This window comes from Tetrao urogallus (genome assembly GCF_951394365.1).
Source record: "Tetrao urogallus genome assembly, chromosome: 31".
NCBI lineage: Eukaryota > Metazoa > Chordata > Aves > Galliformes > Phasianidae > Tetrao > Tetrao urogallus.
In genome coordinates this window covers 686,372-699,612 of record NC_136844.1, presented here as the reverse complement: position 1 = coordinate 699,612, position 13,241 = coordinate 686,372, and the positions used below count along the sequence as shown (strand labels likewise).

The following is a 13,241-nucleotide window of genomic DNA, read 5'->3' as shown; positions in this document are numbered from 1 at the left end:
GCAACGGAGACAGAAACCCCTGTGATGGGAGAGCCTGGGAGCCTCCTCTTTTATCTGCTTGGAAAACTTGGCACAGGGATTCAGAACTTGACGTGCCTTGCAGCAACTTGCCTTGTCAAACACACCTAGGCTACGGCGAGGCGCTGAAAAATGCATTGTTTGCAGGCAAGAAAGTAACGGAGCAAGGGAGCTCCCCCCACCCCCAGAGCCCTGAGTCACCGAAGGAGAACTGGACGGGATCGGTACGAGCAGGACGCGGCACGAAGCTCCCAGAGCCCCAGGAGATCCTGTTCTCTATGCCAAGCTCACCCGTTGGAGCAAGCTTCCCTGCTCTGAAGTGAGGGGAAATTTGGGATTGAGCACACTGAATGCAAAAAAATAAAAATAATAGAGGCTGATGTCCCCAGGACCACCTGGTATGGGGTTGTGTTGTGTTACATGGTGACCAAATGGGGGCTGATATCCCCAGTACTGCCTGATTTGGGGTTTTGTGCCCTAGGGAGAGCTGGCAGCGGGGGAGGAGGATCTCCTTCCCAGCTCTGTACTTTTGGTTCCTCTTGGAAAAGAGCTCTGAAGGATCAGGGGCAGAGTGGGAGGTGTCTGCTGGTTGTTTTAGCAAAAATCTGTCTCTCCATTGCAGGAGGAACAGAGAAATCAACTGTTGTTGCTTTCAAAGACAGCAAGGGACTCACCTTTTCAAAATAACATGAAACTGCATTAAATTGTGTGCTGACCCCTCTAAAGAGGATATTACAGAGCTACTGGGGAGTTGTTCTTGTTCCGAGCCTTCCAGCCAACTGAGGGCTCAGAAGTTCCCTAGGAAGCTGTTTTGTATTGCTCCCCCCATTTTGGCCCTCAAACCCGCCGTTTCCACGTCACTGCGCTCAGCAGAGGGGAACTTACCACCTTCTCCCCCATCTCCCTCCCACCCCTCCCTCGCTCTGCTGAGATCATCTCGGATGGTTTTCTCCTTGATCCTGAGCTCAGGTTGAACCCGCCCTGCAGTGGGGCTTTGGGATGGTGCAGGAGCAATGGATGGCATCTCTTCTTGTGACCCCAAAGGGATGAGTTGCACATCCCCCACCCACCCAAACCCACCTGCAACGCAGACCCAGCCCAGCTGCCATCCGTGTGCCAGATAAACCAACAGCACACGGCAGAGAGATAAAGCTGAATCAAAGAGATTTTAAAAAATTGGCTACGTGAGCAATAAGTACGGAACATAATCCAGGATGAGTCGCTCCAGGGTATCTGCGGCATCTCATGGCTTGTTTCTGTTGATGTGTTTCCAGCTGCCGTTTGTTCTGTCTGGGAACTTGAAAGAACCTGAGCAGAAGGGATTTTTGATTTATTTATTTTATTTTGTTTTGTTTTATTTATTTCCTTGCTGCAATCATAAAAGTGCTCCCAACCCTCATCCATGCCATCCACTGTGTGATGCCAAAGATGTGAGTCATGGGCATGGAGCGCACTGGGGTGAGCAAAAGGAGTGGGGCCAGGCTGTAGCGAGGGGGTGCTCTCAGCTCAGGAATGGAGGCACTGAAAACACCAAATCTTTGCAGGAAAACCTAGCCCACACCCACCTATCCTGAAGCTGAAGGAGCTCTGATTTCACAGCGATGCACAGCGACTGTAGAACCCAATCCTAACGCCAATTCCAGGAATGCTGCCGGGGCTATTGACATGAAATAAATCGTGCTGGGAGAACAGCACGTGTGCAGAGGTTGGGTTCCTGGTGGATGGGTCCATCGCTGCAGATGGAGCCATGGACAGGGGCCAAGCAGCAGTGCGGGGAGCATGCCTTTGGCTCCTAGAGCTATGCAAAGTCACACCTGGGAACCAAGCACAGTGTTGTAATTAACACAAAGAGAAAAAGGCTTCATGGCAAGGCAAGGCACTCATTACCTCCCAGCTCTTCTAGGAAAGCCTGTTGCTGCAGACAGTGGTAATTAAGTGGAATATTACAAAGGGCTCAGTGAGCTGGTTAGATACAGAACTCGAGGAGAATTCTTGCAGTGTCTCACTCCTTGCTCTCTCTGTAGCTGCCCAAGGCTTCTTCATTTGCCCCCTTTGGGCATCCCCACCTCCTTTCCTCCCTTTTGGGCCCTTTCTGTTTTTTCTTCCTTTTTTTCTTCCTTTTTTTTTTTTTTTTTTGCTTTTTTTATTCTCCTAGGCATAAAAGACGCTCGCAGTGTAAGGTGAGCTGAGGTTAGGTCATCCTTAGCTGCATTAACTCCTACCACGCTCTGCAGAATCTCTGCACATTCTATCCTCAGCACAGGGCGCACAACCCGAGATGACTCACCATTTATTTTTAACCTTTGTTCATTTTCGGTCTCTTTGCCCCAAACACCATCCTCTGTGAGGGCCGAGAAGAGGGGATTTTCCTCCAGATTTTGGTCTCTTTCACTGCAGCTCCTTTGATTTTTGGGTGGTGCTTCTGCACTCGGTGCTGCCGGATCCTGGCGAGGTTTTGGGTGCACGCGCCTGCCCTGGGGATGGAGGGGGCAGAGCGAAGCGTCTGGCCCTTTGAAATGCAATAAGCCGTGAGGGTTTGTCTGAGGGTTCTTTTTTTCTTTTCTCTTCTTATTTTTTTCTCCTTCCCCTTTTACAGTCACCAAACCTGCAGGCCTCATAGGCTGCTCTGCTCCATCACCAAAACCACCCTCAGTGCAGATTGTCCTGATGACATCCTCCCCCAGAGCCCTGCACTCTGTGTCCCTTGAGAAAGCCAAAATTAAACACTGTGTGACCTTTATTTCTCCTGTTTTCACTTTTGCCTGAGCTTTTAGAGCTGTCCCAAACCCTCTTTTCTGGAAGAAAGGCTTTTGAGTTAATCCTAATGATCCAAGAAGAAAACAATGCCTGATTATTTTTTTTGTCCCCCTTCCTCCCCTTTTCCCATACGCCTCGATTCAGTTTCAGACAGCACGCACCTGATTTCAAGCATTTAATTGCATTTTCCTTTTCAGTTTTGAAACTTTTTCCCTAAAGTGAAACCAAATCCTCGCCCCATTCAGTTTTCTGCAGGCTCATTCTGCTGGTTCTGCTTTGGAAGAAAAGCACTCAGGAACAAATACATTACAGTTGTTTTATTGGACACGTTCCCAAAAGAGAGAGGAAGGAAAACACAGCATTGTTTTGCGACTATTGAAGTATAAAAAGCTGCAAATTTCTTTGGTATTTTCATCAAAATAAAGGCAGAGTGGAGCACTACAGGGGCAGATCCCATCAGAAAGGGGCACCTTTGGCACCTGCTCCCGATTGCCACATTTTCCATGTGTTGGGCTGAGATATGAATGCATTTTTTGTCCAAATGCATCTCTTTTGGCCCAGAAACGCATACCCCATGGAGCGGATGAGGTCCCCCTGGAGCAGCATGGATGTGGCCCTCTGTGTGGATTTTTTCAGGGATCTTTTGTCTCAGCAGGCTTTTTCCTTGATTGCTGCTGCTGACACCATGGGGGAAGTCAGTGAGGTTTGGGCGTTGGGGAGATCTCAGCACTTTTTAAGCCATTTCCACAAAACCTAGCATGAAGCAAGACAACAACCCACTGTAACTGCAAAGGCTGATCTGCTGAAAACCTCTGTGTTCTGGTTATTTTTTAAAACAATCCCAAAAATCTGATAATTTAGGGAACAAGGTCTTTCTCACCTGCTTGGGATCCATCAGAGGAGACCAAATGCACCTGCAAGGTTACATGCAAGGTGCTGCTATGGGGCAAACATTTATTTGGGAAGAGAAAGGACAGAAGTAAGAGTGGTTCAGGGTTCTGTGGACATCTCAGGGATCTTTCCAGATGCTGTGTGGTTGCTCAGCACATCTGGAAGCAATGCACTTTTCAAAGCTCGGCCACAGGTGGGGAAAAGAGGGATATTTTCCATCGAACTCAGTGACTTAGAAGTGTCTCCTTATGTGTTGCCATTGGAAGAGGTGTCTTAAGAGGAGCACTGAGCTTGCAAACCACTGCCTGGGACCTTTCAGGAGCCTCCCAGAGTGTTTCTACATAGCAGAAAAACCCCTCACAGATGTATGGAGATGTGTGAAGATGAGTTACTTGACTTGAAGGGATGAGTTTGATTTGTTCCAGCAGCCTGGGAGAAGCCATGGGAGAAGGGAGAAGCAGCCTGGATGGAAGCCATGTTCCCAGCCCGTCCCTGGGCTTCTGCAGGCCAGAACAATGAATGTAAAACCCAGTCATTGCATCTGAGCTGCTATTTGATCTGTGCTGCTGAGGGCCATCAGCTAGCCGCAATTACAGGCTGCTCACCCTCATTAAAAAAAAAATTAAAAAAAAATTCCCCATTCCAAAAATCTTGTAGACCTGTGTTTTCCTTTGAAACCTGTTTTGGTGCTTCAAGTTAGCTCGTGCTCGCTGCTTTCCTGAGGTGGAACCCAAATGCTTAAGAACTACAGCAGAGAGGTGATGGGTGCGGGAGCGGTACGGGAGTGATGCAGCAGCAATGGCTTTGGGGGAAGGGGTCTGGCAGCATCCCTTTACTCGGGTTGTGAGGCATTCTTCAGGCTTTGGCTCTTTATGCTCTTTTTGCTGGAGGAAGTTTTGGAGACGATTTTCACACCCGGATTGGTGCCTTTTGCACTCCCAGAGCTGAAATTCCCTCCTGCAGAACTCAGCCCAATTCCGCTGCTGCCTCCTCCAAGCCCGAGCCCGCTGCCACCTCCATACCCACCTCCGAGACCACCCCCACCTCCAAGTCCAAGTCCTCCTCCGCTTCCAAAGCTGTAGCCTCCACCACCTCCTCCAAGACTGTATCCGCTTCCACCACCTCCTCCAAGACCGTATCCGCCTCCACCACCTCCTCCAAGACTGTATCCGCTTCCACCACCTCCTCCAAGACCGTATCCACTTCCACCACCTCCTCCAAGACCAAATCCACTTCCACCGCCACCTCCACTTAGGCTCAGTCCACCAAATCCTCCTCCTCCACCAGCTGTGCCAGAGCTGGAGCTGATCACCGCTGCAAGGGAAAAACAGACAGAATGTTGGACATCTAATCTGGTGGTCAGCCAGTTCCAGAAAGCACCACCATCAATGCTTGGACCCATAGGGCCTGAACCCAACTTCTGTCCCCAAGTCACTAAGGGTTCTGGTAGGTTCTGAATGTCTTATATGGAGCAGTTGGGTAAAACCTCTCTTTTCCTTTACTCTCAATGGGCCCAAGGAAGACATGCGCTGTGGTACTTACAGTAGCCGATGGGGTTGAGTCCTTCTCCACTCAGCCTGTTGGAGAGCAAATAATGGGGACATTAGAGCAAAATGCAGATGCAGGCAGGGGGACCAACACGCTCAGAGTGGAAAAGTGACATTTGCTATTTGTTTCTGCAGGGATTCTGCTCCCACCTGCTCTCCTCGCCTTCCAGCAGCTTTCTGTAGGTCGCGATCTCAATGTCCAGGGCCAGCTTGACATTCATCAGCTCCTGGTACTCACGCAGCTGCCGGGCCATATCGGCTTTGGCTTTCTGCAGGGCATCCTCCAGCTCCATCATCTTTGCCTTGGCATCCTTGAGAGCCAGCTCCCCACGCTCCTCAGAGTCTCCAATGGCTGTTTGCAGGGTGGCACACTGCAAGAGGACAACAGAGAATCCTGACTTCTGCTTTTCTGTTTGGGTAAGAGTAAGACAACACAATTCCTGGAGAAGCTGTGGGTGTTCCTTCCCTGGAGGTGCTTAAAACCATGGATGAGTCCCTGGGCCGCTGATGGAGGGAGGAGTGGCACCAGTCCATGGCTGGGGGTGGGACAGGGGATTTTGCGGTCCCTTCCAACCCAACCATTCTGTGATTCTATGAGCTTTAAGGTCCCTTCCAACCCAACCATTCTATGGTTCTGTGATCTTTAAGGTCCCTTCCAACCTAAGACATTCTGTGATTCTATGATTTAGTGAAGGAAGAAAACCATTCTGGCTGGGGTCTTCATGAACAATGGTTATGGCTGAGGTCAGTCAGCCATATGTGACAGTCCTGCAGTTGCAAAGCCAGCCTGGCTTGATGACACAGCCTGGCTTGATTGACACAGCAATACCCTTCCAGGTACATCATGCTCTGTGGCTGCTGATGTCTCTGTTCAGCACTTGGTGGCAGAGAGCAGAGCTGTAATGCTTAGGGACCCCAGAATGGGGCTCTTTTTCCATTCCTACCTGGTTCCTTGTGTTCTCTATCTCTGCTCGGATCCTCTGGATGAGCCGGTTGAGCTCAGAAATCTCCCCCTTTGTGTTGCGCAAGTCATCCCCATGCTTCCCAGCCGTGGCCTGCAGCTCTTCATACTGGGGTTCAGAAGGAAGAGGAAACATTCAGAGATGTCCAGGTGGCTCAGACAACCTCACGCAGGGACAGCAATAATTCTTCCCACAAGTACAACTAGAAGCATGCTCACCTTGGTTTGGTACCAAGCCTCCGCCTCAGCCCGGCTGCGGTTGGCAATGTCCTCATACTGTGCTTTGACTTCAGCTATGATGCTGCTGAGGTCCAGGTCCCGGTTGTTGTCCATGGACAGGATGACAGCAGTGTCAGATGTTTGTGTGCTGAGCTGAGCCAGCTCCTGTGGGGAAGCACATGGGAACCCAGCTACACTTACCTTGAAAATGCCATCTGTAGTGGCTGTCACTGCCTGGGAGTGGTGACAGAACAGTCAGGGGAGGAGGGTGTCTGTACCGCCTCGTAGAGGGCTCGGAGGAAGTTGAGTTCATCAGTCAGAGCATCCACCTTGGCCTCCAGCTCCACCTTATTCATGTAAGCAGCATCCACATCCTGGAAAAGAACAGCCGTGGGGACATCTGCAGCGCCTGTTATCTCTTCTTTGGCTCTACCAAGATTTTGTCAGTCTCAGGGACAGGCTGCTGCAGTGGTAACGCATGACTGGAGAAGCTGTGGTTGGCACATGCTCCTGGAAGGCCACCATGAGAACATCTCTTGGCCAAGAGAAGTGCTGGGTGTTACCTTGCTAGAGGATAAGGACAGCATGCAGTCCATCTGGCCTTGGGACATGCATTTCCCAGCATTGCTCAGCATCTTTATATCTAATGATCTATTCTGCTCAAGCAAGCATGAATGCATAGTTTGGTGTCAAGAGTTGACTTTCATCCTCCTTCAGCTCCTTTCCTTCCTTTCTCCTAAAACCATAACACCACTTTAAAGGATGAGGATGCATCTCTACGAGATCTCCTATCTGTTAGTGCACTTTTTGGGATAGCTCGGCATCCATACAATTCATCTCACCCACCTTCTTCAGCACCACAAATTCATTCTCTGCTGCTGTGCGTCGATTGATTTCCTCTTCATACCTACAGGGATAAAGTAAAGGAACAGCTGTGCTAGGTCACACCTTGGCAAGCACAGCAGCAGTACAGGTGGGACTGCAAGATGATTTGGGTTGAGTGTGACATTTTACATAAATGCAGCTTGAGATGATTTTCGTTTGCAAGTTTCATCACAAGTTGCCACGTCCTGGCTGAACCTGCATTTTCTGCTTGGAGAAATGTTGCTGGAGCACTCTTCTGCCATGCCAGGCAGCAAGGGCTTTGAAGGGAGAGGCACGGCATGAGAGCCATGCTTTACAGGGAGGTTCATCCGGTCTCATGTTATGGACTAAAGCACTTTTTTCCCCTTTCTCATAGAAAGTTTTATGAATATCTCAGGCTAGATGTTTGTCCTTGAGAAAACTAGTTCTAAGTGAGACTAACCCTACTGCCTAATGCTAAGCTGAACCATTTGCATCACATTTCACCCCAGGCTGCGGGGATGTGCCACCAAACAGGCACTCACTTGTTCTTGAAATCCTCAACAAGGTCTTGCATGTTCTTCAGCTCCCCGTCCATGCGTCCTCTCTCGCTCAGCAGGTTGGCCAGCTGCCGCTTCAGGTTATTGATGTAAGCCTCAAAGAGTGGGTCCAGGTTGTTCTTGCCTGTGCTGTTTTTCTGACTCTGGTCCTGCAGGAGGGTCCATTTTGTCTCGAGCACCTTGTTCTGCTGCTCCAGGAAGCGAACCTGGGCATTGGGAAGTAAAAGGGGTTAGCAGAAGATAAATGCCGATGGCCAAGAGTCAGTAACTGAGACTGATGCACAGCACAGACACAGTAAATCCCAAACCAGGAGCATTAAGTCCAGTTATCAATATCACCTGGACTATCTAGGGCTATGTTAGCCTATCCAGTAGCTAAGCAAACTTTCCATTGATGGACAGTTCTAATGAGAGACAGTGTAATTCAGCAAGCTGGTGAGCAATCATCACAAAATGTGGGTTCAGCTCCTTCACCACTTGCTTGCTTTAAAATCTTTTTTTCCTTCTTTGTAGGTGATATTTATCTTCCTTCATTAAAGCTAAGATCTGAGCACTACAAGACAAGTCAAAGGCAGTTAAGTTGCCTTGCCTCTTGCTCATTTACACTATATATAAGGTACTTATCCAAGGAAAAGCCAAGAAAGGACTTGAGCTTATGCAAAAAGGGCTTTAGCTTGCAGGCAATAAAACTGGACATAAGGACCCACACTTCTGCTATAATACCCCACAGAGACAGCTTGCTTAAGCAACTGGCTTTACTAATATTTGAACTAGCATGTCTTATTTTCAAGGAAAAAAACCTGAATCTAAGCCTCTAGTTTTCAGTATCTCGTTTTCTGCCTTATAGCTGTCGAGAAGTATATCACTTTTTGACATATATTTAGGAAACATGCAAGAGACTGAAGATTCCTGAAGCCGTATTTTTGTAGATACAGCTCTGTCTTTCTCCCTCTCACAGTTCCACAGCACTTGATGACACCTCACCTTGTCAATGAAGGAAGCAAACTTGTTGTTGAGGGTCTTGATCTGCTCCTTCTCCTCCTTGCGCACCTGCTGGATGTTGGGGTCGATCTCCAGGTTGAGGGGTGCCAGCAGGCTCTGGTTGACTGTCACTTCTTGGATGGTGCCCATGCCAGGAGGGCCACCAAACCCCAAGGGAGCCCTGTTACCACCCAGCCCTCCAAGTCCCCCCATGCCTCCTGCTCCACCAAAGCCAAGCCCGCCAGGACCTCCGCCAAAGCCATAGCCACCACCACCACCTCCACCTCCACCTCCACCAAGACCAAGTCCAAGGCCACCGCCACCTCCGCCACCACCAAGACCAAGACCAAGGCCACCACCCCCTCCACCACCACCAAGACCAAAGCCACCACCGCTGCCACCTCCCAGGCCAGATCCACCACCTCCAAAAGCACTCCGGAAGCTGCTTCCAACACCGAAGGAAATCCTCTTGGAACCACCGAGGCTGTAGAGGCTCCTGCTGCCAAAACCTCCACCACCGCTGCCAGCTCCTCCTCCTCCAAGGAGCCTTCCAAAGCTACCACCACCACCTCCTCCAGATCGTGACACTGACACCGAGCTAAAGCCAGCCCTGCTGCCCCCAGGAACGATGGCTGAAGCAGCGCTGTACGACCGCCCTCCACCCCCAGCTCTGGTGCTGTACGTCTGCCGGCTCATGGCAGCAGCTGGTCACAATAAAGAACAGCAGTCTGTGAGTGGGCAGCTCTGTGAGAGGAGCAAGCAGGGGGAGGCCCTTTTTATCCCCCTGAGGATCTGGGCTTGGTTGCATGGAAGTCCAGAGATCAACTCAGAGCCTTCATGGTTTTGACGTGCCAGGCAGCCAGCTGTCTGATTGAAACTTGTTAAACTGATTGCACCCAAACACACCTCTTGGAGACAGCATGAAGCTGCTCAGCTAGAAGCATTACCTAACTGATTTCTGGCAAGAATCACTCAACCTTAGTGCAAAGCATGCTTGCACAGATGCCTTGTTTTATTTCATCCCTACGAAGCAAAAGAAAGGAAACAAAAAAAAGATGAAGAAGAGAAATATCTACCCAGATACCCCTGCCTTATTTAAGATGCAGTAGATCACCAAAGAGCTTAGTGGAGATTCCTCCAAAGTAGCTCAAGTGAAAGGCACTGAAATTAAAATGAGTAAAGCTGAAGATAAATATTGCATGGGACTTTGCTGCATGAAGGCACAGTGAGGGAGTGATGTTCATGAGGACTGACACCTCCTCAGGGCTCTGACTTCTCCTGTCGTCTTTGTTCACACTCGTCAGGCAGAGTCCCAATCTGAGCTGATCCAGACCCAAGCACAGAGAGATCCAATCCATCATTTACCTTTGAGTTGCTGCATTTCAGTGTCATCTCACATTTTGGTCATTTAATGCCAGGTATTTCATCTGTGGCAAGTTTTCTGCGATGCATTTCTGGCGATACTAGCAAATCCATCAGACAGCTCCATCCACCCAGCGGTGTCCATTGCACTGCTCCCAGCCTACAGGTGATGTTGTTGTGATGCATTTGCACCTCAACCTAAAAACGTGCCAATGAAAGAGGCAAATTTTCTGAAAAAATATTTTGCCCAAATTTGTGGAACTGCGTGATTTGCATGCTTAGCACTAGGAGCAATCAGTCTTGAGTTTCTAGCTCTCTTACAGGCTGCAATTGCTTTGAAAGATCTTTGAACCTTTCAAAATGCTGCCAAAAGCAAAGATTTAACCGGCATGAAAAGAATCCTCCCACAAATTCTGGTTATTTTACTTTCTGAAGTCCTTGGGAAAAAAGAGCAAAGCCGGCGGGGTGTGGTGGCACTTTCTGGCCTCTCAGTTTTTAGGGAACTGCGGTGTTTACAATATTTTATTCTTCAAATTTAAGTTTTCAGCTTGTTGTTCTGGTGGATATCCCATGCTGTGTGCATGACTGGTGCTTAAACATCTGCTTCTGCATTTGCAGGACAGGATTCCACATGCTCTGTGCAATATGCTCATGTGCCCCAGCACTGCAGAGCTGTTAAGCATGAGCAGAGGTCCCACTGGAAGAGAAATTAAGCAGGTGCTTGGTGTTCTGCTGCAAACATGAGACCACATCTGCAATTATCCCTGGAGAAATGCTGCCAGTTGGGCTCTGACCAAGGGAGTTGGTTGCTCACACTGAATTTCCCACTGAAATTCTTGGGCTGGAGTGCATTGGGGCTGCTCACTGGGCTGAAGCAACCTGAGATACTACTGAAATCCACAAACACCCATTGCCTTCATTATTTGCATAAAATTCAAAGCCTCTGTGTGATGGGAAAATTAGATTGTCTTCATACTGGCTTGACCCCAGTGAAGGCTGATTGTCCTGAAGCTGACAAACGGGTTCGGGTCAGATATTATAGCTGAATGAATATAATGGCATTAAGGGTGCGGCCGCCAGAAGAAAGAGGGAATTGTCAGCTGGGGCTCCCACACTCTCCTCCCTTCAGCCCACTGTCTGCAAGGCATGCGAGCGATGCAAGGGCTGGAAGAAAGGCCCCATTTCTTGTTGGTCGTGGGCTCCACACCCAGATGTGGCTTTTCACATCTGTCCTTTCAGATCAGCTCCCACAAAGGTTCACATCCTTTGCAGGAGTGACATCCTGCAAGATTTAGCCCCAAAATAGCCCCCAAAATCCTACACCTGGACTCCTGAACTTTTCTTCTCCTTCAGGAAAGCAGCAAGAGCCATGGGTTTTGCAATAGATAGAGTTGAGAAGAGCAGAGTTGATGAAAGGTTTTTACCCAGAAATGTGAGAGATGCCAGGCTGCTTTGGTACCATGGGGAGCAACTGGTTGGTGGTGCAGTTTTTCTTTGCAGGGAAGTGATCGACATAAACTATGAGCTGCTGGGGCACCAGCAGCTTGTTTGGATGTTTTACATACGAACAAGATGGAGTCCAAGTTGTGAACACTGAATCAGAACAGCCATAGATAACCATTTGGGAAGATACTGTCTTTAGCTGGGTGGGTTTTGCCTTTTCTGCAAGGGATAATTATTTTGGATTCCACCACTCCACAGCCCAGATTTCTGCTAAGCCATGCAGTTCACTAAAAATTAGTCAGCCATCAGCTCCAAGGTGAATACATCCCATAGAACCTCCTTGCTTCCCAGCAGAAAATCCCTGCAAGACACAGCAAGCCCAAATGCAACATGAGGGCAGCAGAGGTGGTTACCCCTGGTGGAAACTATGGGCAGACCAAGCCTGGATGGTTTTCTTCCCCAACTGTGGAGCGAGATGCAGGAAGGATGGGGCAGACAAACCGTGAGTCAGCAGTGAAGCCAAGGAAGTGGATCGGGAAATAAATTGCAACACTCACTCCTCTTCAGCTTGCATTGTAAAGGTAAATTAACCTGCCTGCACCCTGATCTGCTTCCAAATGGGTTTCTCCAAAGGGAAACTCAAAGCAGAGATGTCCTGGGGGGGTTTGGTGGTACCCAGGAGAGTGGGGGGAAGGAGGGGGCCATGGTGATGGCTGATTTGTCCACATCCAGGTATGCATCCAGCTGTGCCAAGCACCCACACAGCAAACTATACCAGCTGTTCTGTGAGATTTTCCAGGAGGCACCATGCATTTGGGAATGGGGAGATGGGAAGAAGCGACGTTCCCTCCACACCTCTGGGAGATGGGAAGGAACAAAGCCCCTCTCTGCACCCACGGGAGATAGGAAGAAGCAATGCTCCTCTATTAACTGATGGGAAGATGGGAAGGAACAATGCAATCCCTCTGCACCCATGGGGATGGTGGCTTTCCCGGCATCCAGCTGTGCATCCAGCTGTGCTGTGGGGACCTTCCAGGGGTACGGTGCCTTGGGAACAGGAGCCCAGCACAGAGCAAAGGGATGGGGAGCCTGAAATCACCCAATCTCAACTGCCTAAAAGGGCACTGAGGGCTCATGCTTCCCTGTGCATCCTGCAGACCCTGGTGCAGGCTGTGTGCTTTAAAGGCGTGGTGCTTGAGGACACCACTGGTGCTATGCTTTGCAAAGACAGACATCTGTTTCATTTAGAAATTAACCTGCTCTTGTGAGAGGGTTTCAGGGGTGGGGTGTGGGATTTTTTTTTTTTTTTTTGCGCTGATTGTTTTAAACAAGGTCCTGCCTGCCTTGTGTTCTGCCTGCAGCGTGTGAGATCCCAATGTCCCGAGTGAAGCTGTGCATTTGCTCACCTCTGATGGAACAGGGCTATGCAAAAATGCATGGGGAAGGAGAGCAGGCAGCATCTAAGGACTTAGTTAAAACTTTGCAAACTACAAACTCCACCCATTTGGAGGTTCATGTCTGAGAAGACATCGCTGCTTTGGTAATGTTGGGAGGGAAATGAAACCTGTGGAGCGCGGCTTGAATAATGCATGTAGTTTATTGAAGGTACAGCTGAAAGTCTGGAGTAAGCGAAGGGTAATCAACTGTTCACTTACACAT

General features: G+C 49.3%; 1 protein-coding gene across 1 annotated transcript; it reads right to left on the bottom strand.

Annotated features, from left to right (window-relative positions):
- Nucleotides 1-4,498: 4,498 nt before the first annotated feature.
- LOC306956469 (keratin, type II cytoskeletal cochleal-like) lies at nucleotides 4,499-9,473 on the bottom strand (the record flags this gene model as incomplete). The annotated part of the gene is made up of 9 exons (XM_079547742.1): nucleotides 4,499-4,980; nucleotides 5,209-5,243; nucleotides 5,364-5,584; nucleotides 6,158-6,283; nucleotides 6,394-6,558; nucleotides 6,672-6,767; nucleotides 7,240-7,300; nucleotides 7,782-8,002; nucleotides 8,781-9,473. The coding sequence occupies 9 exons, from the start codon at nucleotides 9,471-9,473 to the stop codon at nucleotides 4,499-4,501; spliced, it is 2,100 nt and encodes a 699-aa protein (XP_079403868.1).
- Between the last annotated feature and the right edge of the window lie 3,768 nt (nucleotides 9,474-13,241).